This window comes from Pelophylax lessonae, assembly GCF_965119305.1.
Source record: "Pelophylax lessonae genome assembly, chromosome: 6".
Classification (NCBI taxonomy): Eukaryota; Metazoa; Chordata; class Amphibia; order Anura; family Ranidae; genus Pelophylax; species Pelophylax lessonae.
In genome coordinates, this window is record NC_138773.1 from 326,964,666 (window position 1) to 326,987,648 (window position 22,983).

General features: G+C 46.4%; 1 protein-coding gene across 7 annotated transcripts in view; it reads left to right on the forward strand.

Moving 5' to 3' along the window:
- Positions 1 to 22,983, forward strand: part of KALRN (kalirin RhoGEF kinase) — a 530,952-nt gene that overhangs the window by 90,400 nt on the left and 417,569 nt on the right. The window contains exon 1 of one of the 7 annotated variants that reach the window (XM_082262175.1): positions 11,000 to 11,121. The exons of the other annotated variants lie outside the window; for them this stretch is intronic. Within the exon in view, the coding sequence (XP_082118301.1) occupies positions 11,094 to 11,121 (28 nt within the window). The 5' untranslated portion in view covers positions 11,000 to 11,093. Of the gene's footprint in view, positions 1 to 10,999; positions 11,122 to 22,983 lie in introns of those variants that run through there. 7 annotated transcript variants of the gene reach the window in all.

Consider the following 22,983-nt stretch of genomic DNA (forward strand, 5'->3'; position numbering starts at 1 on the left):
GCAGAAACACATCAAAAACATGAGTACTGCATTTTCTGGTGTGTTTCCTTCTGCGTTTCAAAAACACAACTTGCTGTGGGCCAAAAAGTCCCTGACCCTTTCCAAAAAAAATAAATAAATAAAAACCAGTGGCTAAAAACGCACAGATATGAATGTAAATTATAGGATACGATGTTCTATGGACTGTAGCGCGTATCTCCAAAACTGAAAACGACTGAAAATCGCATAGGTGTGAACCAGGCCCAAGGCTCTTTTCACACCTATGTATGTTACTTTTGAGTGATGCTGCTTTGCTTTGTTTTTTTTTTTATTATTTGTATTTATTTATTTTTACAGTGATTTTACCACAATTCCCATTTTTTTGCCTTTTTTTTTTTTTTTTTTAGGCATATTTGTTGTTGGGCAGATTTAAAAATGCAAATCATGGTAAAAACACATTACATGCTTTTCTGCAGCTTCTCCATTGAAGTTTTATTGAACTATAAAAGCAAAAAAAAAAAAAAAAGCAGCGTTTTTAAAAAAAAAAAAAAAGTCCCTGACCCTTTCCAAGATAAAAAAAAAAAAAAAACACAGTGCCTGCTTTTGAGTGTTGCTGCTGTGCTTTGTTCTTTTGTTTTATTATTTATTTTTACACTGATTTTACCACAATTCCCATTTTTATGCCTTTTTTATTTATTTTTTGGCATATTTGTTGTTGGGCAGGTTTAAAAATGCAAATCGTGGTAAAAACACATTACATGCTTTTCTGCAGCTTCTCCATTGAAGTCTATTGAACTAAAAAAGCAAAAAAAAAAAAAAAAAAAAACAGCTTTTAAAAAAAGTCCCTGACTCTTTCGGAAAACTCAGAGGCAGAAAAATACATTGATGTGAACGTCTTCCTTAGGAACCCATTTTTAAAAATAACGTCCTGTAAAAACGCATTGTTGTGATCCTTGGGCCTGGTTCAGGAGCTGCAGTCCATTTAAGCTATGAGAAGCGGGGGAGGGGAAATGTGGTTACATTGCTGTTGCTTGTGGCTTATTCAACTAAAATTTGAAGATAGAATTCCAGCTGACAATAATCATTATAGATAATAATAGATAGGTGGGGGAATCTAGAGAGACCAAATAAAGGGAGATTGTAGAGTTCTCGCACAGCCTGCGACCCCAGAGGGTTCCTCGGAGTCGGAGTCCTCCTTTAATAAGGGGCATCTTATTACTGACAGTTGCTGGTGTTTTGCTTAGAAGGGGCACTTTGCGTTTCTGAAGACGGAATCCCCCGGAATGTCACCTAATCCTGCCAGGAACAATTGGCGACAAACGTTGCGCTAATGATGGCACGGGTCGGGTTCCGCGACAGCTGAGGTGACTGGTGGTGTCACGGTGTCACGTTCTGTGCCGGGAACATCTGCTGCTCCATCCCGACCGCCGCATTCTGAGACTCTGCGCTGCACCCGTCCCGACGAGCGTCTCCCCGACCCGCCGCCACCTCTGCGCTTCCCCAAGGACCGGATCGCGTTCTGTTTACATTTAAAGGAATGCGTCCGATGGAGGGTCCGATGTCACAGAAGTGTGAGATGGATGGGGAACCGCGCCAGCGAGGAACGCCAACAGCAATTGTCTGCCGCCCCATCATCAGATTGAGAGTTCCTCAGATCGTCTCCCTAATAATTATTATTATACAAGATTTTTTATATTATTATTATTATACAGGATTTATATATTATTTTTAGTATTTCAGGGTTTTTAATAAATATTATTATACACAATTTGTATATTATTATTATTATTATTATTATTACTATTATTTTTAGTATTATTTTTCAGGGTTTTTAATAATAATTATTATTCAGGATTTATATAATATTATTATTATTATTATAATACAATATTTATATATTATTTTTTTTTAATTCAGGGTTTTTATTAATTATTATAGAGGATTTATATATTTTTGTATTCTTTTTCAGGGTTTTTAATTTTTATTATTCAGGATTTATATATTAATTTCATATTATTTAGCAATTATTATTTTTTTATTATTACACATGATTTTTTTATTATGATTGTGTTTATTAATATTATACAGGATTTACAGATGATTTTCATTATTATTATTATTATTTAGGAATTATTTTTATTATTATTATAAATGATTTTTATATTATGATTATGTTTATTATTATACTGCATTTATATAGTGCCAACAGTTTGCACAGCGCTTTACAACATGATGGCAGACAGTACAGTTCAATACAGGAGGAATCAGAGGGTCCTGCTCTTTAGAGCTTACAATCTATACTATAGGCCAGTCACCCTGGAACTTTCCAGCTATTATCTCTTTTTTTAATATTCATTTTTATTATGATTTTTTTTTATATTTTTTTATTATTACTTATTTTTATTTTTTTATTATTGCTACTGATTTTTTTATTTTTATTTTTTTTGTTACATTTTATTTTGCTTTCTTTTTATTTATTATTTTTGTTTTTATTACTTATTTTGATTATTTTTCTTTCTTTTATTATTAGGTTATATCTATATTTTTTAATTATTTTTATCTTTATATTATCTTTTAGCAATTGCCCTGTCAGCGGTGAGCTCCCTCTCTCTCCTGCTTATATATTGCCTTCCTTTCATTAATTATTTTAAAAATATATATATTTTCATTACATCACCGGGTCTCTGTGCTTCTCTATGTAATGCAGATAGATCATGGCTGGTGGGAGGGGCCGGCTTCCTGAAAACAGCTCAGCCCACTGCCTCAGTACTCCTCCCTACAGCCCTCAGTCCTGATGCAAGCAGTGGGAGGAGTTATGCAAATATCAAAAATACCTTGATGGGTGGGTGTCAGTCTTGAGGAGTGGACTGTATTTGCATAGGTAACGCCCACATGTGATGGTTAGGCCAGGGCCAGGACAAGGGGTGGGCAGAAAGGATGGCTGCCTTGGGCACACATGGGCAAGGGGGAAGAGAATAGAAGCAGGGTGGTACACACTTTCTTTTGCATGTGTTAACAGTGACAGAAAGGGGTGCAATTCTGGATCCTTGCCCTGGGTGCTGGACAATGCAGTCCCGGTACTGGGTGAGACTACATGATCGAAAGAACTCAAACCCAATGAATGAAAGGGGGCGGGGCCAGTCAGGCTGGGGAGGAAGGAGCTAGATAATGCTTGACATCCCCAAGCCAGGAAATGGGGCGGGGCTCTATCTGACTTGCTGTGCTTCTAATGCACATTGTTAGAAGCTCGCAGTGTGCAGGGAAATCAGAGGAAGCCGTTTCAGTGTGGAGGAAATGTTGCTCGGGTTCGGGGTGTTATGAACCATTATGGTGCTCGTGGGTCAGTGCCGGAGGTCGTTCCAAGTCTCAGATTTTTTTTTTACCACTTTAATAAATGATAATTTTTTCCTGATTTTGTGTTCTTTTATTTCTGTGCATTTCTGGTGTCATTCAGAGGGAAAGGAGATTGTTCCCTGTCTCTATATAATTAGATATAAAAATGTTCAAATTAAAACAATAAAAATGAAAGACCTCCAATAATAACGAAAAAAAAAAAAAAATATATATATATAGTGCAAAAATATGAAAGGAACACTTTGAAAACACATCAATGGGGAAAAATATCATGCTGGATATCTATACTGGTATGGACTGGGTAATGTGTTAGGATCTATACTGGTATGGACTGGGTAATGTGTTAGGATCTATACTGGTATGGACTGGGTAATATGTTAGGATCTATACTGGTATGGACTGGGCAATGTGTTAGGATCTATACTGGTATGGACTGGGTAATATTAGGATCTATACTGGTATGGACTGGGTAATGGGTTAGGATCTATACTGGTATGGACCGGGTGATGTCTTAGGATCTATACTGGTATGGACCGGGTAATGTGTTAGGATCTATACTGGTATGGACTGGGTAATGTGTTAGGATCTATACTGGTATGGACTGGGTAATATTAGGATCTATACTGGTATGGACTGGGTAATGGGTTAGGATCTATACTGGTATGGACTGGGTGATGTCTTAGGATCTATACTGGTATGGACCGGGTAATGTTTTAGGATCTATACTGGTATGGACCGGGTAATGTTTTAGGATCTATACTGGTATGGACCGGGTAATGTGTTAGGATCTATACTGGTATGGACTGGGTAATATTAGGATCTATACTGGTATGGACTGGGTAATGGGTTAGGATCTATACTGGTATGGACTGGGTAATGGGTTAGGATCTATACTGGTATGGACTGGGTGATGTCTTGGGATCTATACTGGTATGGACTGGGTAATGTGTTAGGTCTATACTGGTATGGACTGGGTAATGTGTTAGGAAGGAAAGGATGTCACATCATTTGATGGAAATGAAAATTATCACCCTACAGAGGGCTGAATTCAAAGACAAAATCAAAGTGAAAAAATGATGCAGCAGGCGAGTCCATTTTGCTAAAATGTCATTGCAGGACCTCAGAATGGTCCTCAGTAGTTTGTATGGCCCCCACGTGTTTGTATGCGCAGCGTGCCTGACAACATCGGGACATGTTCCTAATGAGATGATGGATGGTGTCCTGGGGAATTTCCTCCCAGATCTGGATCAGGGCATCACTGAGCTCCTGAACAGACTGAGGTACAACCTGGCGACATCGGATGGACCGAAACATAATGTCCCAGAGGTGATCTATTGGATTTAGGTCAGGTGAGTGTGGGGGTCATTCAATGGTATCAATTCCCCCATCCTCCAGGAACTGGCTGCATACTCTCACCACATGAGGCCGGGCATTGTTGTGCATCAGGAGGAACCCAGGACCCACTGCACCAGTGTAGGGTCTGACAATGGGTCCAAGGATTTCATCCCAATACCTAATGGCAGTCAGGGTGCCATTGTCTATTCTGTAGATTTCAGCTGTTGGAGCCCCAATGCTGGAGATCTTCCTTTCTATACATTGTAACATTGTGGATTCCTTGTTCTCTGTACATTACAGCGGGGGGGAGGAGCTATGTGATATTCTGTACATTACAGCGGGGGGGAGGAGCTATGTGATATTCTGTACATTGCAGCGGGGGGGGAGGAGCTATGTGATATTCTGTACATTTTCTTCTCATTTGAGCTTCTGCACCCCAAAAAAAAGATTCAAATATCGAAACAAAAATGAAATAGACTTTCCCACTAACTCTTGCGGCTCCTCTGTGAATATCGTTATTTACTTACAGTGAGGAGATGGGGGTTCGCCAGCACAGGAAGTGAGGAGATTGGGGTCACCAGCACAGGAAGTGAGGAGATTGGGGTCACCAGCACAGGAAGTGAGGAGATGGGGGTCACCAGCACAGGAAGTGAGGAGATGGGGGGTCACCAGCACAGGAAGTGAGGTAATGGGGGTCACCAGCACAGGAAGTGAGGAGATGGGGGTCACCAGCACAGGAAGTGAGAAGATGGGGTTCACCAGCACAGGAAGTGAGGAGATGGGGGTCACCAGCACAGGAAGTGAGGAGATGGGGGTCACCAGCACAGGTAGTGAGGAGATGGGGGTCACCAGCACAGGAAGTGAGGAGATGGGGGTCACCAGCACAGGAAGTGAGGAGATGGGGGGTCACCAGCACAGGAAGTGAGGAGATGGGGGTCACCAGCACAGGAAGTGAGGAGATGGGGGGGGGGGGTCCCTAGCTCAGGAAGTGAGGAAACCGTAACCACCATCACAAATGTGAGCAAATTAATCTCCTCCATAGGAAATGGGGGTCACCAGCACAGGAAATGAGGAAACGAGGATTACCAGCACTGGTGTTCTGCCGAAAACTCCAACTTACCGAGATCTTCAACGCTGTTATTTCCGGTGAGTGTACACCAGGAATAAATTGGAGATTTTCACAGAACACCGGCCGCCTTTACACTGCGGGAGATGCTATAATTAGTGCAGATTGTTAATCCGCCCGCTAGTTGTCGACATCTTGGGGGCGGCCATGTTTTTGGTTACTAGCTGGCGGACTAACAATCTGCACTAATTATAGCATCTCCCGCAGTGTAAATGCTGTCGGTGTGTGAAAACACCAAGTGGTTGAAATCTCCAATTTTTATTACCGATGTACACTCACTGGAAAGAACGTTGTTGAAGTGAGTTAATGGGGGTCACCAGCACGGGAAGTGAGGATTTGGGGGTCACCAGCACGGGAAGTGAGGATTCGGGGATCACCAGCACAGAAAGTAAGGATTCGGGGGTCACCAGCACGGGAAGTGAGGAAACGGGGGTCACCAGCATGGGAAGTGAGCATCCGGGGGGTCACCAGCATGGGAAGTGAGCATCCGGGGGGTCACCATCACTGGAAGTGAGCATCCGGGGGGTCACCATCACTGGAAGTGAGGATCCGGGGGGTCACCATCACTGTAAGTGAGGATCCGGGGGGGTCACTATCACTGGACGTGAGGCTCTGGGGATCACCAGCACAGGAAGTGAGGATCCGTGGGTCACCAGCGCAGGAAGTGAGGATCCGTGGGTCACCAGCGCAGGAAGTGAGGAAACGGGGGGGGGTCACCAGCACAGGAAGTGAGGAAACGGGGGGTCACCAGCACGGGAAGTAAGGATCCTGGGTCACCAGCACAGGAAGTGAGGAAACGGGGGGGTCACCAGCACAGGAAGTAAGGAAATGGGGTAAAAAAAAACTAACAGCTATAATTATGGTTACAGCTCGAAAAGTTTTTTAAGTTTGTCTAACTATTTGAAGTTTTTGAACTCCATTTATTGATCATAGATCTGTCATAAACCTAGAAACCTTCTATGTGTTGTATCTGGAGGTTTTCATAGTTGAGTTTTGTAGCCTTTGAAGCTGGTGACCCCATGTCATCCTCCAGATAATAGAGATGCGGGGTCACATCGAGACTTCTGGTTCTCCCGGAATATCTCCCCCCCCCCCTCTATCCCCCCCCCCCCATTGCGTTCACTTACCGCCTGAACGATTCTTTATTGTTCCTGAATGATTGGAGGATTTTCTGTTTGATCGGCACACCCGGCCCCTTTAATTAACCTTATTACGGGAGAAGAGCGAGGAATTAATTTGGCGTATTCCTCTCATTAGCGCTCACAATGAAGCGCCGCCGCTCTCGCAGAAATGGAAATGGTTGAAATTAAATCATCCTGTAAATTGGTACGTGTGCGGAAAACCTTTGTAAGTTTTTTGTTTGAACTTCTCCTCCTTCCTCGTCTACGGCTCGGGATTATTTCCTTTTTGGAAGAGACGCCGGCGATGCGAGGAAGCCGCACAATCGCTGAAAACGCAAAAACTATATGTGCAGGAAATAAAATCACCGCTATAATAAAGCAGTTTTCTTTTTTTTTATGTAATCGATAACATGCAGAAATGCGCTTCTCCATCAAAGGTACCAAAAATAACGCTAGAATAACGAGAACATCCAATATCCCCCCAAACAATTAAAAGATGTCGAGACTTGCAGGAAATGATGGGGCACTACTCCTCCCACTGACACCAGTGATGGGGCACTATTCCTCCCGCTGACACCAATGATGGGGCACTATTCCTCCCGCTGAAACCAATGATGGGGCACTATTCCTCCCGCTGACACCAATGATGGGGCACTATTCCTCCCGCTGACACCAATGATGGGGCACTATTCCTCCCGCTGACACCAATGATGGGGCACTATTCCTCCCACTGACACCAATGATGGGGCACTATTCCTCCCGCTGACACCAATGATGGGGCACTATTCCTCCCGCTGACACCAATGATGGGGCACTATTCCTCCCGCTGACACCAACTATGGGGCACTATTCCTCCCACTGACACCAACTATGGGGCACTATTCCTCCCACTGACACGAATGATGGGGCACTATTCCTCCCACTGACACCAATGATGGGGCACTATTCCTCCCACTGACACCAACGATGGGGCACTATTCCTCCCACTGACACCAACGATGGGGCACTATTCCTCCCGCTGACACCAATGATGGGGCACTATTTCTCCCGCTGACACCAATGATGGGGCACTATTTCTCCCACTGACACCAATGATGGGGCACTATTCCTCCCACTGACACCAATGATGGGACACTATTCCTCGAATTGACACCAATGATGGGACACTATTCCTCCCACTGACACCAATGATGGGGCACTATTCCTCCCACTGACACCAATGATGGGGCACTATTCCTCCCACTGATACCAATGATGGAACACTATTCCTCCCACTGACACCAATGATGGGGCACTATTCCTCCCGCTGACACCAATGATGGGGCACTATTCCTCCCGCTGACACCAATGATGGGGCACTATTCCTCCCGCTGACACCAACTATGGGGCACTATTCCTCCCACTGACACCAACTATGGGGCACTATTCCTCCCACTGACACGAATGATGGGGCACTATTCCTCCCACTGACACCAAGGATGGGGCACTATTCCTCCCACTGACACCAACGATGGGGCACTATTCCTCCCACTGACACCAACGATGGGGCACTATTCCTCCCGCTGACACCAATGATGGGGCACTATTTCTCCCGCTGACACCAATGATGGGGCACTATTTCTCCCACTGACACCAATGATGGGGCACTATTCCTCCCACTGACACCAATGATGGGACACTATTCCTCCCACTGACACCAATGATGGGGCACTATTCCTCCCACTGATACCAATGATGGAACACTATTCCTCCCACTGACACCAATGATGGGGTACTATTCCTCCCACTGACATCAATGATGGGGTACTATTCCTCCCACTGACACCAATGATGGGACACTATTCCTCCCACTGACACCAATGATGGGGCACTATTCCTCCCACTGACACCAATGATGGGGCACTATTCCTCCCACTGACACCAATGATGGGGCACTATTCCTCCCACTGACACCAATGATGGGGCACTATTCCTTCCACTGACACCAATGATGGGGCACTATTCCTCCCACTGATACCAATGATGGGACATTGTTACTGATGCAAGGACATGTTCTATTCCCACAAGCCGCAGTCCTCCCTCTCTAATGTCTGAAGGATAGTAAACTGTTCCTTTGTTTAGAAAGCTTGGAGACCTCAGTTTTATATCTACAACTTTCATTAAAATATCTGGTGATCCTGCCATGAAGGTCCATGTTCAGGCACTTCCTGTTAGGGTGACAACACTCTATCCCTGTTTCCCAATTGCACTCTGATGTTGTCACCCTGTCTTGTGTACTTGATGAGTGTCCATTTCAGCGCACATTACACAGAACCGATCCACCGTTATCACCCTCGGGAAACCCGCCCTGAGAAACGCCGTTCCGCCATCGCATTCCCACATCGCACTCCAATGATTTCCATCCTCCTCCTATCACTCTGAACAGTCTTTGTAAACTTACTTTGTGAAGACCCCACGCATTTCCTTCCTGGAATTCTGTGACACGGAGTCACTCTGCCCTGTGTGAAGACACTGATGTGTCACACATTTTCCAAAGCCCGCCTTGAGAGGAGGCGGAGTCAGTGCAGGAATCGTCAAGGTACCATGGGACACGTAGTCCTTATGAATGAAGGTGAAGCTGCAAAGCATGCTGGGAATGCAGGGAGTTGTGTAAAGTGGTGGTCAGCAGACAGGCAGCACTTACAACATGAAAAGAAGATTTTTCGAGCGATCTTATATTGGATTGTTAGAACGATTTGTATTATTACAATGCTGATGTTCTAGAATGGAAGTGTATGGTGGGACTGGAGATCTCCTATCATTTGCTACAAGCAAACCTTGTTCTCAGTGGCCTCAGTTTCTGATTGGTCGGTCTGTATGGCCCCGGATACCCGTGTATGGGTCAGATAGGTCTGCAGAGGCAGTGAATCTCCCGGCCCCGGGACACAACCAGCACCATGGGGACTCTCTCTTTATTGGGGGGCTCTACATGCCGGATGACGATAGATAACTTTGTTACTATCTCAGTAGCCGATGTGGAATCCGAGGAACCCCCACCCTATGCCCCCCCATGAAAGGGAGACTAATGGGTTTCCTGATGTACGGGGAGAGTCTGATGGGATTCTTGATGTAAGGGAAGACTCTGATGAGGTCATTGATGTAAGGGGGACTCTGATGGGGTCCCTGATGTAAGGGGGACTCTGATGGGGGTCTCTGATGTAAGGGGGACTCTGATGGGGGTCTCTGATGTAAGGGGGACTCTGATGGGGTCCCTGTTGTAAGGGGGGAACTCTGATGGGGACATTGATGTAAGGGGGGGACTCTGATGGGGTCCCTGATGTAAGGGGGAAACTTTGATGGGGTCCCTGATGTAAGGGGGAACTCTGATGGGGACACTGATGTAAGGGGGGAACTCTGATGGGGACACTGATGTAAGGGGGAACTCTGATGGGGACACTGATGTAAGGGGGAACTCTGATGGGGACACTGATGTAAGGGGGGAACTCTAATGGGGACACTGATGTAAAGGGGGACTCTGATGGGGACACTGATGTAAAGGGGGACTCTGATGGGGTCCCTGATGTAAGGGGGGACTCTGATGGGCTCCCTGATGTAAGGGGGGACCTCTGATGGGGACACTGATGTAAGGGGGAACTCTGATGTGAAGTTATTTCCTTTTTATCCATTTTTTTCTGTCGGAATATTTGAATTTTGGGGACTCCGGATCAGGAAATCCCTCGAGAATAATTTGTAAGTCACAGAAGAAGAATTCTGGACGCTCCCATTGTGACTCTCTTCCCTCCACAGAGTCGGGATGTTGTCTGGTTCCCCCCCTCCCCCCTCCTTGAATCGGAGGACTCTGTTTCTGCTGAATGTTGGTTCTCTTTCCTTTCCTCCATTGTAGGAGACTCCTTCCCCGATTTGCAGAGTCTCCCCTATAGAGCATTTGTATTGGGATATAAATAACGCGGATTGCTGATTGTGGATTGGCCGCTCTCGCGCACACACAGGTCTGCATTGTCGCTAAACAGTTTGAGCTGCAGAAAGGCTCCAGGGCCGGGGAGTCCTGAGGGGGGTGGGGGGGGGGGTGGGTTGGGGGCAGAATCGTTCGCCTTCCCTCCTCTCCATCACATTCAGCCCCTTCCGGAGTGAGTGCAGCTGTGAGCGGAGAGGAGAGCCGATCCCCAGCACCGCCGGAGATGATGGGGATTCGGAGCCATGCACAAGGTTAGTGCCGGGGGGGAGCGCCGCCATGTGCCTGCGAATTAACCCTTTCCATCCTCCGAGGCGCAGCCAGTGGCCGGGCTCCTAGGGGCCCCACAAACTACAAGTCCCAGCCCCCGAGGATTATAGATCCCTGACTCTGCAGGGTCTCAGCACCCCCCCCAATGTCATGGCTGCTGGTGGTCTAAAGAGGAACTCCACTCACAACAGATATTTCACTGCATGGTGGATGCTGGATGGTTTAACCACTTCATGGTTCCTTCAACCTTCTTCAGTCTGTACACCCGCTGTGCCCATTATGAGGGGTTCCCACCATCCCTGTGCTGAGTTCCCGGGTCTGTACACCCGCTGTGCCCATTATGAGGGGTTCCCACCATCCCTGTGCTGAGTTCCCGGGTCTGTACACCCGCTGTGCCCATTATGAGGGGTTCTCACCATCCCTGTGCTGAGTTCCCGGGTCTGTACACCCGCTGTGCCCATTATGAGGGGTTCTCACCATCCCTGTGCTGAGTTCCCGGGTCTGTACACCCGCTGTGCCCATTATGAGGGGTTCCCACCATCCCTGTGCTGAGTTCCCGGGTCTGTACACCCGCTGTGCCCATTATGAGGGGTTCCCACCATCCCTGTGCTGAGTTCCTGGGTCTGTACACCTGCTGTGCCCATTATGAGGGGTTCCCACCATCCCTGTGCTGAGTTCTGTACCCCCGCTGTGCCCATTATGAGGGGTTCCCACCATCCCTGTGCTGAGTTCCCGGGTCTGTACACCTGCTGTGCCCATTATGAGGGGTTCCCACCATCCCTGTGCTGAGTTCCCGGGTCTGTACACCTGCTGTGCCCATTATGAGGGGTTAATTTTGTTTATTGAAAAATCTTACAAACAACAACTTATATACAATAAAACCATAATAAATAAATTAATAAATAACATATTTACAAAATAATTAAATATAACGATACAAAACCAAAAACCAAACAAGAACATAATAAATAAACCAAATTGCGCACAGCATAAACCCTACGAGAGAGCCAGACTAAGGAACATCACCGTCACCATGCATGTAGCCTTTTATCAGTGCCCATTATGAGGGGTTCCCACCATCCCTGTGCTGAGTTCCCGGGTCTGTACCCCTGCAGTGCCCATTATGAGGGGTTCCCACCATCCCTGTGCTGAAGGCAAGCTGTATTTACATAGTTAATGCCCACATGATTGATAGAACTGAATAAAAGGGGCGGGGCCAGAGGAGGAAAGAACTGGATGTATGTAATATAAATGTGTAAAATACAAATATCTGTGACAAATTAATGAATATAAGGTGCAATGCCTGGTGTTTGTCTGTGACAAGGAATACATTAAGGTAAATAGTAACTTATTCTTAAAAAAATGGTAAAAAATATGTAGGTTACATTTTATAACCAATTTAATAAGGTGCTCTTACTGGGTTTGGACAATATATTCTGTGGCACTAGCACTTCACAAAAGGTTTATGATGGTATATATGATTAGTGGTTATAAAATTTAACCTATATATTTTTTACCATTTTTTAAGAATAAGTTACTATTTACCTTAATTTATTCCTTGTCACAGACAAACACCAGGCATTGCACCTTATATTCATTAATTTGTCACAGATATTTGTATTTTACACATTTATATAATTTTCAGAAAATTGGTGCACCATTGATATCTATTTTATATTCAGGGATACTTTTTACCATTTTTATCTAGCTTGTATTGCATCTTGCAATTAAAAGGGTAGCAGGCTCTAAAATTCAAAAATGCCCTAAGAATAAGGCGCCTTCACATCATCGATCCACACCTGTGCGGGACTGAAGGGGGAGGAGCCGGCACACCTGTGCGGGACTGAAGGGGGAGGAGCAGGTACACCTGTGCAGGACTGAAGGGGGAGGAGCCGGTACACCTGTGCAGGACTGAAGGGGGAGGACGGGTACACCTGTGCAGGTCTGAAGGGGGAGGAGCCGGTACGTCTCTGCCGAACTGAAGGGGGAGGAGCCGGTACACCTGTGCAGGACTAAAGGGGGAGGAGCGGGTACTCCTGTGCAGGACTGAAGAGGGAGGAGCCGGTACGTCTCTGCCGAACTGAAGGGAAGGAGCCGGTACACCTGTGCAGGACTAAAGGGGGAGGAGCGGGTACACCTGTGCAGGACTAAAGGGGGAGGAGCGGGTACACCTGTGCAGGACTGAAGGGGGAGGAGCGGGTACACCTGTGCAGGACTGAAGGGGGAGGAGGCGGTACGTCTCTGCCGAACTGAAGGGAAGGAGGCGGTACACCTGTGCAGGACTGAAGAGGGAGGAGCGGGTACACCTGTGCAGATCTTAAGGGAATGGCGGAGTTCTCCTTTTTTTTTGCAGTTTGTGGCCATACGACGCGCCCGCCTCCACTATTTGGCCTCCATGGAGACGGCTGCCCAGATGATGGCGATTTTTTCCGGCGTGCCATCGTTATTTTCCTCGGTAGGATTATAGCAGACCGTTTCATCTACGTCAATCTCGCCGCAGGCGCCCTGCGTGCTTCCCAAGGTTATCCGGAGAGCGGCGGCGCACAGCCCCTTTAAGGGAATTATTCCGGAGAGCGTGCTGCCAGCGCATGAAAAACAACCTCCATTTGCTGAGCTTTTCATGTGCGTGGAAGCTGAAAGCGGTTGCCTTGGAAACGCAGGAGAAATGGGAAAATGACAAAGATTGAACAAAACACGAATGAAAAGGAAACACTGAGAGGGGAGGCGCGGCAGCGAGGGCGAAGCTCCGCGACATCGAACGCCGGGTAACCGATGTCACTGCGCCATGGATACCCACCCCGTCCGGTCCGCCTTGTGCTTAAAGGGCCCTCGGCTGACCCTTATTCAGCGGTTTTCTGGCGAATCGGAAGCGCTGACCGCGTCCCGGCAATCAAGGTCACTTTCCTGCCCAATCAGAGGCTCCCGTTCCATGCTGAGCGCTGCCATTGCACAACTACCAGGGCTTCTCCCCCAAAAATGTCACCAGTCTGGGGGGGGGGGGGGGGAGGTCACAGAATGTCTCAGCGCACAGCGAGAAATAAACATTAAAAAATTTAATTTCTGCACTTTTTGTAAAAATAATTTAAAAAAAATGAGAAAAGTGAGGAATGCGCTGCATGGAGAAGTGACCGATTGAGGACTAGAAACAATATATCACTTCGACATCCCATACATAAATATTGTGAAACAATGTAACCTCTGCAGCGTCCAGGGCATGGGGGGCGGAGCTCTGACTCCCTGCAGCTTTGTGCTGGGCGGAGCTTCTGTCTTTATCCAACTTTGTAATGGGTGGAGCTCTTCATCCAACTTTGTATGAGGGACAGAGTTCCTGAGTCCATCCAGCTTTGTAGTGGGTGGAGCTTTTCATCCAGCTTTGTAGTGGGTGGAGCGTTTCATCCTGCTTTGTGGTGGGTGGAGCTTTTCATCCAGCTTTGTAGTGGGTGGAGCGTTTCATCCTGCTTTGTGGTGGGTGGAGCTCTTCATCCAGCTTTGTGGTGGGTGGAGCTATTCACCCTGCTTTGTGGTGGGTGGAGCTATTCACCCTGCTTTGTGGTGGGTGGAGCTATTCATCCAGCTTTGTGGTGGGTGGAGCTATTCATCCAGCTTTGGGGTGGGTGGAGCTTTTCATCCTGCTTTTTGGTGGGCGGAGCTCTATATCCAGCTTTGTGGGGTGGAGCCCCTGATTCTATCCAGCTTTAAGGTGGGTGGAGCTCTTTATCCAATTTTTGGTGGGTGGAGCTCTTTATCCAGCAGTGTTTTGGGGCGGAGCTCTTTATCCAGCTTTGTGGTGGGCGGAGTTCTTTATCCAGCAGTGTTTTGGGGGCAGAGCTCTTTATCCAGCTTTGTGGTGGGCGGAGCTCTTTATCCAGCTTTGTGGTGGGCGGAGCTCTTTATCCAGCTTTGTGGTGGGTGGAGCTGGGAGCATGGGCAGAAAGTGTCAGAGGAATAGGAGATCCGCCCAAGGAGTCTCACTTCTACTGTTGGAGTGTGGAGACCCCTCAGATCCATATGGTAGATGGGCGGAGCTGGGAACTCAAAGACCGATAGTGTCAGAGAAGGTGGGCGATCCGCTTAAGAAGTCTCACTTCTAGTGTTGGAGTGTGAGAACCCCTTTAGAACCATATGGTGAGTGGGGGGATCTGGGAACGAAGGCGCAGCTGGGGGGGGGGGGGGGAGGTGGGCATTAAGGAGTCTCACTTCTACTGTTGCAGTGTGGTTACACCTCAGATCCATATGGTGAGTGGAAGGAGCTGATAGGCTCAGAGAGATGGAATACCCGCCTCCATCGGTAAATGATGGATCCTTTAAGCTCCATTGACAGCCGAGCGTTTTGTGAACGCAGACGAGCGCGTTGCGCTTGCTGTGCCGTTCATTCGGCGCCCTCAATGCGACGCGCAAACTTCTGTTTTCTGCACGAAAAAATGTGCAACAAATGCGTCAAAATGTGCGATTTAAAAAAATCCTGGGATGTTCGACCCACAAACCGCTACATGAGCTACTTTTGACGCATTTCTTGCTCATTGCAATGAACGGGCGCCTAGCCCATAATCACGGCGCCGAGGCGTGAACGCGGCCATGCGATGAGACGGGAATGTCGCCACCCTTGTAAAGGAAATGATAGGACACCGCCACACAGCATTGTGGATTTTTCTCGGTTTGCGTCCCGCGCACCCCTCCATCTGTCAGCCTTTAATCCCGCGCAATGTATGGAAAGTCGCCGCGCGCCTCCGCGCCGCGCTCACAAATTAAGATGCATTAAGATTTTTTAATTCTTTTGTGCGGAGAATGCTAATGAGGTTTTGCGTAGGCGGGCGCCCCTCTGTTCCTGAGTCGTGCGTCCGTTTTTCCTTCGCTGAGTTGCGATGGCGGAGGGGGCAGAGCGGAGACCCCGGGGTGAATCCCATCCCCCTTCCAGAAGAAAAGGCTTATGGGATAATTCCGGGTCCGGGCGGATTATTGACGCATGTCTGCGCCATTTTCTGCCCTCAGAAGCCCGGCTTAATCCTTAAATTGAAAACAGAACGTTCCGCCATTGTGCGGCCGGCGGCGGCGTGTTTGTCCTCCGGCGGGAGGGAATTATTGTCTCCGTAATGCCGACACATTGAAATGAGTTTTCCTTCTCTGAGGGGATCATTTACCTCCTTCCAGCGCGGTGCATTGTGGGACGCATGCGTTGTAGTATTTGGCCTAGGCTGAGATGATGTCATCAGTCTGCTGCAGGCAGGAGGAGGCATTTCCTCAGTCTCCCCTCCCCCAGTGATCAGGCTGTACATTGTAACTTTGTAAAAGGAGAAGAAGGCATTTCCTCAGTCTCCCCTCCCCTCAGTGATCAGACTGTACATTGTAACCTTGAGGAAATGCCTCCTCCTCCTTCTACAAAGTTACAATGTACAGTCTGATCACTGGGGGAGGGGAGACTGAGGAAATGCCGCCTCCGCCTTCTACAGTCTCCCCTCCCCCAGTGATCAGGCTGTACATTGTAACTTTGTAGAACTAGGAGGAAGCATTTTCTCAGTCTCCCCTCCCCCCAGTGATCAGACTGTACATTGTAACTTTGTAGAAGGAGGAGGAAGCATTTCCTCAGTCTCCCCTCCCCCAGTGATCAGACTGTACATTGAAACTTTGTAGCAAGTCACAAAATGAGAGGCTGCAGCAGGGGGCTGATCTGTGTCAAACATTTGTGCACAGGCACCAGGATTTACATGGTTGTGTCCTCTCTGAGCCGGCATCTCAGTCCAGGAAGGAGTTGGTGACCCTGGATGATGCCTGAACAAAGATGGTGCCGTCCTGGAGGGGGGAGTTCTGTGATCTCTGTAAGAGGTAATAAACACCTGGAAGGGGGGCAGGGACGCATTTCTCGGCGTTTATGAAGGTAACATGGAATATTCTGATGACAGGTACACTTAAAGCACAAATCCAGCCCTGCATTGAGCTGTGCACAGGACGTCCCCTCCCCCGCCATGGCGTGGTCTGGGTGAAGGAAGGAGTCCAGGAAGAGGCCGGCCCCGTCCATTGTGTCCCCCGCCCGTCAATGAGGCCAATTCACTTTCTCTGTCCACACCGCGACCTGCCCGCCCTTCGCCTTAAAGGGATGGCGAACCATAAAATATAACCAGGCGGATCATATTTTACTTATTGGAATTGTGTTGTGGGGTTTCATCTGGGGGTGGGGGTCCTTCTGCCGAGGGCGCTGCGTCATAATTGATCACATCACCCCCCCATGTAACTTCTGACAACCGTCATTTATTCAGAAGCCCATGTCACTTCTGACAACCGCCATTCATTCAGAAGCCTCATGTTACTTCTGACAACCGCCATTTATTCAGAAGCCTCATGTCACTTCTGACAACCGCCATTTATTCAGAAGCCTCATGTCACTTCTGACAACCGCCATTTATTCAGAAGCCTCATGTCACTGCTGACAACCGCCATTTATTCAGAAGCCTCGTCACTGCTGACAACCACCATTTATTCAGAAGCCTCATGTCACTTCTGACAACCGCCATTTATTCAGAAGCCTCATGTCACTTCTGACAACCGTCATTTATTCAGAAGCCTCATGTCACTTCTGACAACCGCCATTTATTCAGAAGCCTCATGTCACTTCTGACAATTGCCATTTATTCAGAAGCCCATGTCACTTCTGACAACCGCCATTTATTCAGAAGCCCATGTCACTTCTGACAACCGCCATTTATTCAGAAGCCCACGTCACTTCTGACAACCGCCATTTATTCAGAAGCCCATGTCACTTCTGACAACTGCCATTTATTCAGAAGCCTCATGTCACTTCTGACAACCGCCATTTATTCAGAAGCCGCATGTCACTTCTGACAACCGCCATTTATTCAAAAGCCTCATGTCACTTCTGACAACCGCCATTTATTTAGAAGCCCATGTCACTTCTGACAACTGCCATTTATTTAGAAGCCCATGTCACTTCTGACAACTGCCATTTATTTAGAAGTCCATGTCACTTCTGACCGCCATTTATTCAAAAGCCTCATGTCACTTCTGACAACCGCCATTTATTTAGAAGCCCATGTCACTTCTGACAACTGCCATTTATTTAGAAGTCCATGTCACTTCTGACAACCGCCATTTATTCAGAAGCCCCATGTCACTTCTGACAACCGTCACTTATTCAGAAGCCTCATGTCACTTCTGACAACTGCCATTTATTCATAAGCCCGCCTACACTTGTGGCAGGATTTGAAAAGTGAGGATGTGCGTGGCCGCTCCTCCTTATGTCATAGCTGGTGGGGGAGGGGCAAAGACTTTAGACTCACCCCCCCCGCACCCTCCTTCTTCCCCCAATGGGCTCTCAGGCTTCAAACAAAATCGGCTGGGGAAACGACAGCTTCCATCAGAGGCTTCTCACTCACGTTCCTGTTAAGATCCCGTAATAATTTCCTCCACCCGGTACTTTGTGTTTCATGCACATTCAGGCTCCATTCACGCTTGTCGTTTCGCCATGCTCACAGAAAACACGTGGCGAAACGCGTGTCACGCTTGCAGTGCTATTAGTTAATAATGACGCCTCAAATGCGGGAAGCAGGTGTGCCGTGATGTGCAAACGTGCTACAAATGCGGCAGAAGGCACCACGCTGTCCTAGAAAAAGGTTTTGGGGTGGTTGTCGTGTTTAGGGCAGCCCATTCATTCTTAGCGTTTCCAGAACACGCGACAAAGTGCGCAGAAAATGCGCCTTTTCAGAAACATGCTTAATATGCACCGTCTTGCTTGCAGTGCCATTGATTGTTATTGGCACCCCGAGTGCGGGTATCAGGTGCGCATTTTATCACGGGAAATGCGCAACAAATACGCCAGAACTCGTGGTGAAAGAATGTGCCACGCTCTGCTCCAAAAAAGAAGCCTTTTTGGGGCGTTGGTTGTGCGTAGGGCAGCTTATTCAAGCAAATGCACAGAAACCGAAATGCTGTAAAACGCGTAAAAAAAAAAAAACGCGAGCCAGTAAAATAGCAGCTATAACCCTGTTTTTTTTTTTTATTTATTTTAATTTTTTACAAGCGGCGTTTGTGTATTTATTTATTTTTACAGGCATCGATTTATTTATTTATTTATTTATTACAGGCGGCAATTTTTGTTTGTTTTGTTATTTTTTTTACAGGCAGCGATTGGCTTTTTTAAATTTTTTATTTATTTATTTTTTATTTTTTTATGTAAGCAGTCCTAGCAGCCGATTAGCCACTGGATCACTTTCAGAAGCGGCAGGAGGGCTCTCCACCCCAAACCTGCGCCCCCCCCCCCCCCCCGGCACTCACCGCTGTTTCTCAGGTTTACTATTTTTACCGGCACACCCAAAAAACAATCCGATGGGTCGCGCAGGCTGGTCATAGAGGTGCGGAGAGACCACATCGTCTTTGATCACCTCTATGATATTGAAACCCGGGGGGTGACCTCATGACATCGTCTAGGGCGGAAGTAAACCATTTTGGGTTTTTTACCGCAAAAGATCAAATTTATTTATTTCTATTTTGATCTTTTGCATTTAAAGGTAGAGGAGAGATTTGGGGTCTTAAAGACCTCAGATCTCTCCATAAAGAGGACCTGTCATCCTTCTTTCTATTACAAGGGATGTTTACATTTGTTGTAATAGAAATAAAAATGATCTAAAAAAAATTTATAAAACCGTGTAAGTGTAAAAAAAAATTGAAATAAAGAAAACATTTTTTTATTTTGAAAGCACCCCCCCCCATGCTTGCGCGCAGAAGTGAATGCATAAGCAAGTTGTTCACGCATATGTAAATGACGTTTAAACCACACATGTGAGGTATCACCGGAAACGTTAGAGCGAGATCAATAATTTCTATCACAAGATTTCCTCTGTAACTCTAAATAGGTAGCCTGGAAATTTTTTTTAAATCGGCGCCTTTGGAGGTTAGGCTCCATAGTGTGACGCCATTCCACGAGTGTGCGCAATTTTAAAGTGTGACAAGTTAGGTTTCTATTTACTCGGTGCAACATCCTCTTTCACATTTTACAAAAAAAAAAAAAAAATTGGGTTATGTATTGTTTTTTTTTTTCAAACACAAATTAAAGTGTATTTATTTTTCCTAAAAGATTGCTTTTAACCACTTCTGAACCGGAAAATTTTCCCCCATAATGACCAAGCCATTTTTTGTGATTCGGCACTGCGTTACTTTAACTGACAATTGTGCGGTTGTGCGACGCTGTACCCAAATTGATGTCCTTTTTTCCCCACAAGTAGAGATTTCTTTTGGTGGTATTTGATCACCTGTGCGATTTTTTTTTTTTTTTTTTTTTTTTTTTTTTTTGCGCTATAAACAAAAAAAGAGCGACAATTCCATGGGAAAAAAAAAAATGTCACTTTCTGCTATATAACCTTCCCAATAGAAAAAAATTTAAAATCAAAATTTTTCATCCTTTTAGACCAATTTGTTTTCTGCTACATATTTTTGGTAAAAAAAAATTGCAATCAGCGTATTTTAATTGGTTTGCACAAAAGTAATCGCGTCTACAAACTACGGTAAAAGATTTGTCATTTTTATTTTTTATTTTTTTTACTAGTAATGGTGGCGATCTGCGTTTTTTTGCGGGACTGCGACATTGCGGCGGACAGATCGGACCCCTGACTGACATTTGACACTTTTGGGGGGGACCAGTGACATTACTACAGTAATCAGTGCTAAAAATATGCACTGTCACTGTACTAATGACACTGGCAGGGAAGGGGTTAACCTCGGGGGTGATCAAAGGGTTAAGTGTGAGCCTAGGGGGTGTTTTCTAATTGTATGGGGGAGGGGCTTGTTGAATCAACACACAAACCTGTGTTCCTAAATAGGAGGATCACAGGAGCTCTGTGTTCATTACATAGAGAACAACGGTCAGCTGTGTTTACAACAGCAGACCGTCATCCTCTCTCCAGATGATGTGCAATGTTCTCTCTTCGCCATGTGTTGGCGCTCTCTCCTTCTCCAGTTGTCATGTCAGGCAATGCTGGGAGGTGTCGCTGGTCAGGGAGAGGCGTTTGCTGCGACGGTTATTTCCAGCTCCAGGCTAATGTGGGAAATGAGTCATAATTACCGGGTCTGGATCTGCTGACCTCCCGTATAATTACAAATAAAGTTCCAGAATGGCACCGACATAGACGGGGGTGGGGACCTGCGGACAACCGGAATTGTTAGACTGAGATCTCTATTTAAAAGGTCAGTCTGCCCACAGTGATGGTCTAGATATAGGTGGAGCCACCCACAGTGATGGTCTAGATATAGGTGGAGCCGCCCACAGTGATGGTCTAGATATAGGAGGAGCCGCCGACAGTGATGGTCTAGATATAGGTGGAGCCACCCACAGTGATGGTCTAGATATAGGTGGAGCCGCCCACAGTGATGGTCTAGATATAGGTGGAGCCGCCCACAGTGATGGTCTAGATATAGGTGGAGCCGCCCACAGTGATGTTGTAGATATAGATGGAGCCATCTAGAATGATGGTCTAGGTATAGGAGGAGCTGCCCACAGTGATGATCTAGATTTAGGAGGAGTCACCCACAGTGATGGTCTAGATGTAGATGGAGCCGTCCACAGCGATGGGAGGAGCCCCCCCACAGTGATGGTGTTGAGATAGGCGGAGCCGCCCACAGTGATGGTCCAGAAATAGGCGGAGCCGCCCACAGTGATGGTCTCCAAACTCTCTAAACTAAAGGCCAGTTTACCGTGTTGCAGATTTTAGGGGGCCGAACTGTGGCCTTTGAAAGTAGAAAAAGTCCAGACGTTAGTGGGGGAAAAATAAATGTAAAATTAGAAAGAAATGACTGCGCAGCTGCTGGCAACAACACAGTAGGACCATAAATAACAGTATAAAAAACAGAAATTGTCGTGCTAATAATTAAAAGAAAAAATGAATGTCCCTATAGTGAAACAATTCTTATATATTCCGTATAGTGAAACAATTCTTATATATTCCGTATAGTGAAACAATTCTTATATATTCCGTATAGTGAAACAATTCTTATATATTCCGTACAGTGAAACAATTCTTGGTGGGAAACAAAACAAAGTGACTGCAAACTTCCGGTTGAATGTCCAACTGATAGAGAAAAAATCAAATGCAAGTGCCGGTCACCTAGGTTCACCTCCACTGTAGAACATATAAAGTGCCTCCTTACTGGAAGCCTAGACTCCAAATGATAGGAGTCCAGACAGACGTGGTATATGAGCACACAGGACACAAGGTTCATTCAGCTCCCTCTGTTATGCCGGGGATGGCCTTGCAATCATGGCTGCTGGTAGTGATTACTCCACATTAAAGCCCATAAGAAAGAGATAAAACGCTTACATAGTGTGAATCCGTATAGCGATTTATTAGAAAGCAAAAGTACTAAAAACTTACACGACTCCAGTTAAAATGCAGCGTATAATGCTAAACATTCCCAGGAATCATTTAATGTGTACACAAGTTTGGCATGTGTAGTATCCTCACTGACATGGACTCCTCCCTATGTGTTTCGTCAGAAATGACATCATAGGAGGAATGGAGTCCATGTCTGTCACCAGGAAAATATGTACCAGGCATAGAGGGCACAGCCGTCACCACTGTTCTATTCACATCTCTGCCAAGTATGGAGGCATTTCCCTTGAGACAAATGGCCAAGCCTCGATCTGAGATCAAGATGGCCTCCAGAGGACAGTCAAGCCTTATTCTGATTTTGAGTATCAGGGAAAAAATAATGCCCTATCCTTTGTTTCAGTGGGAGGAATAGTGTCCCATCATTGGTGTCAGTGGGAGGAATAGTGCCCCATCATTGGTGTCAGTGGGAGAAATAGTGCCCCATCATTGGTGTCAGTGAAAGGAATAGTGCCCCAT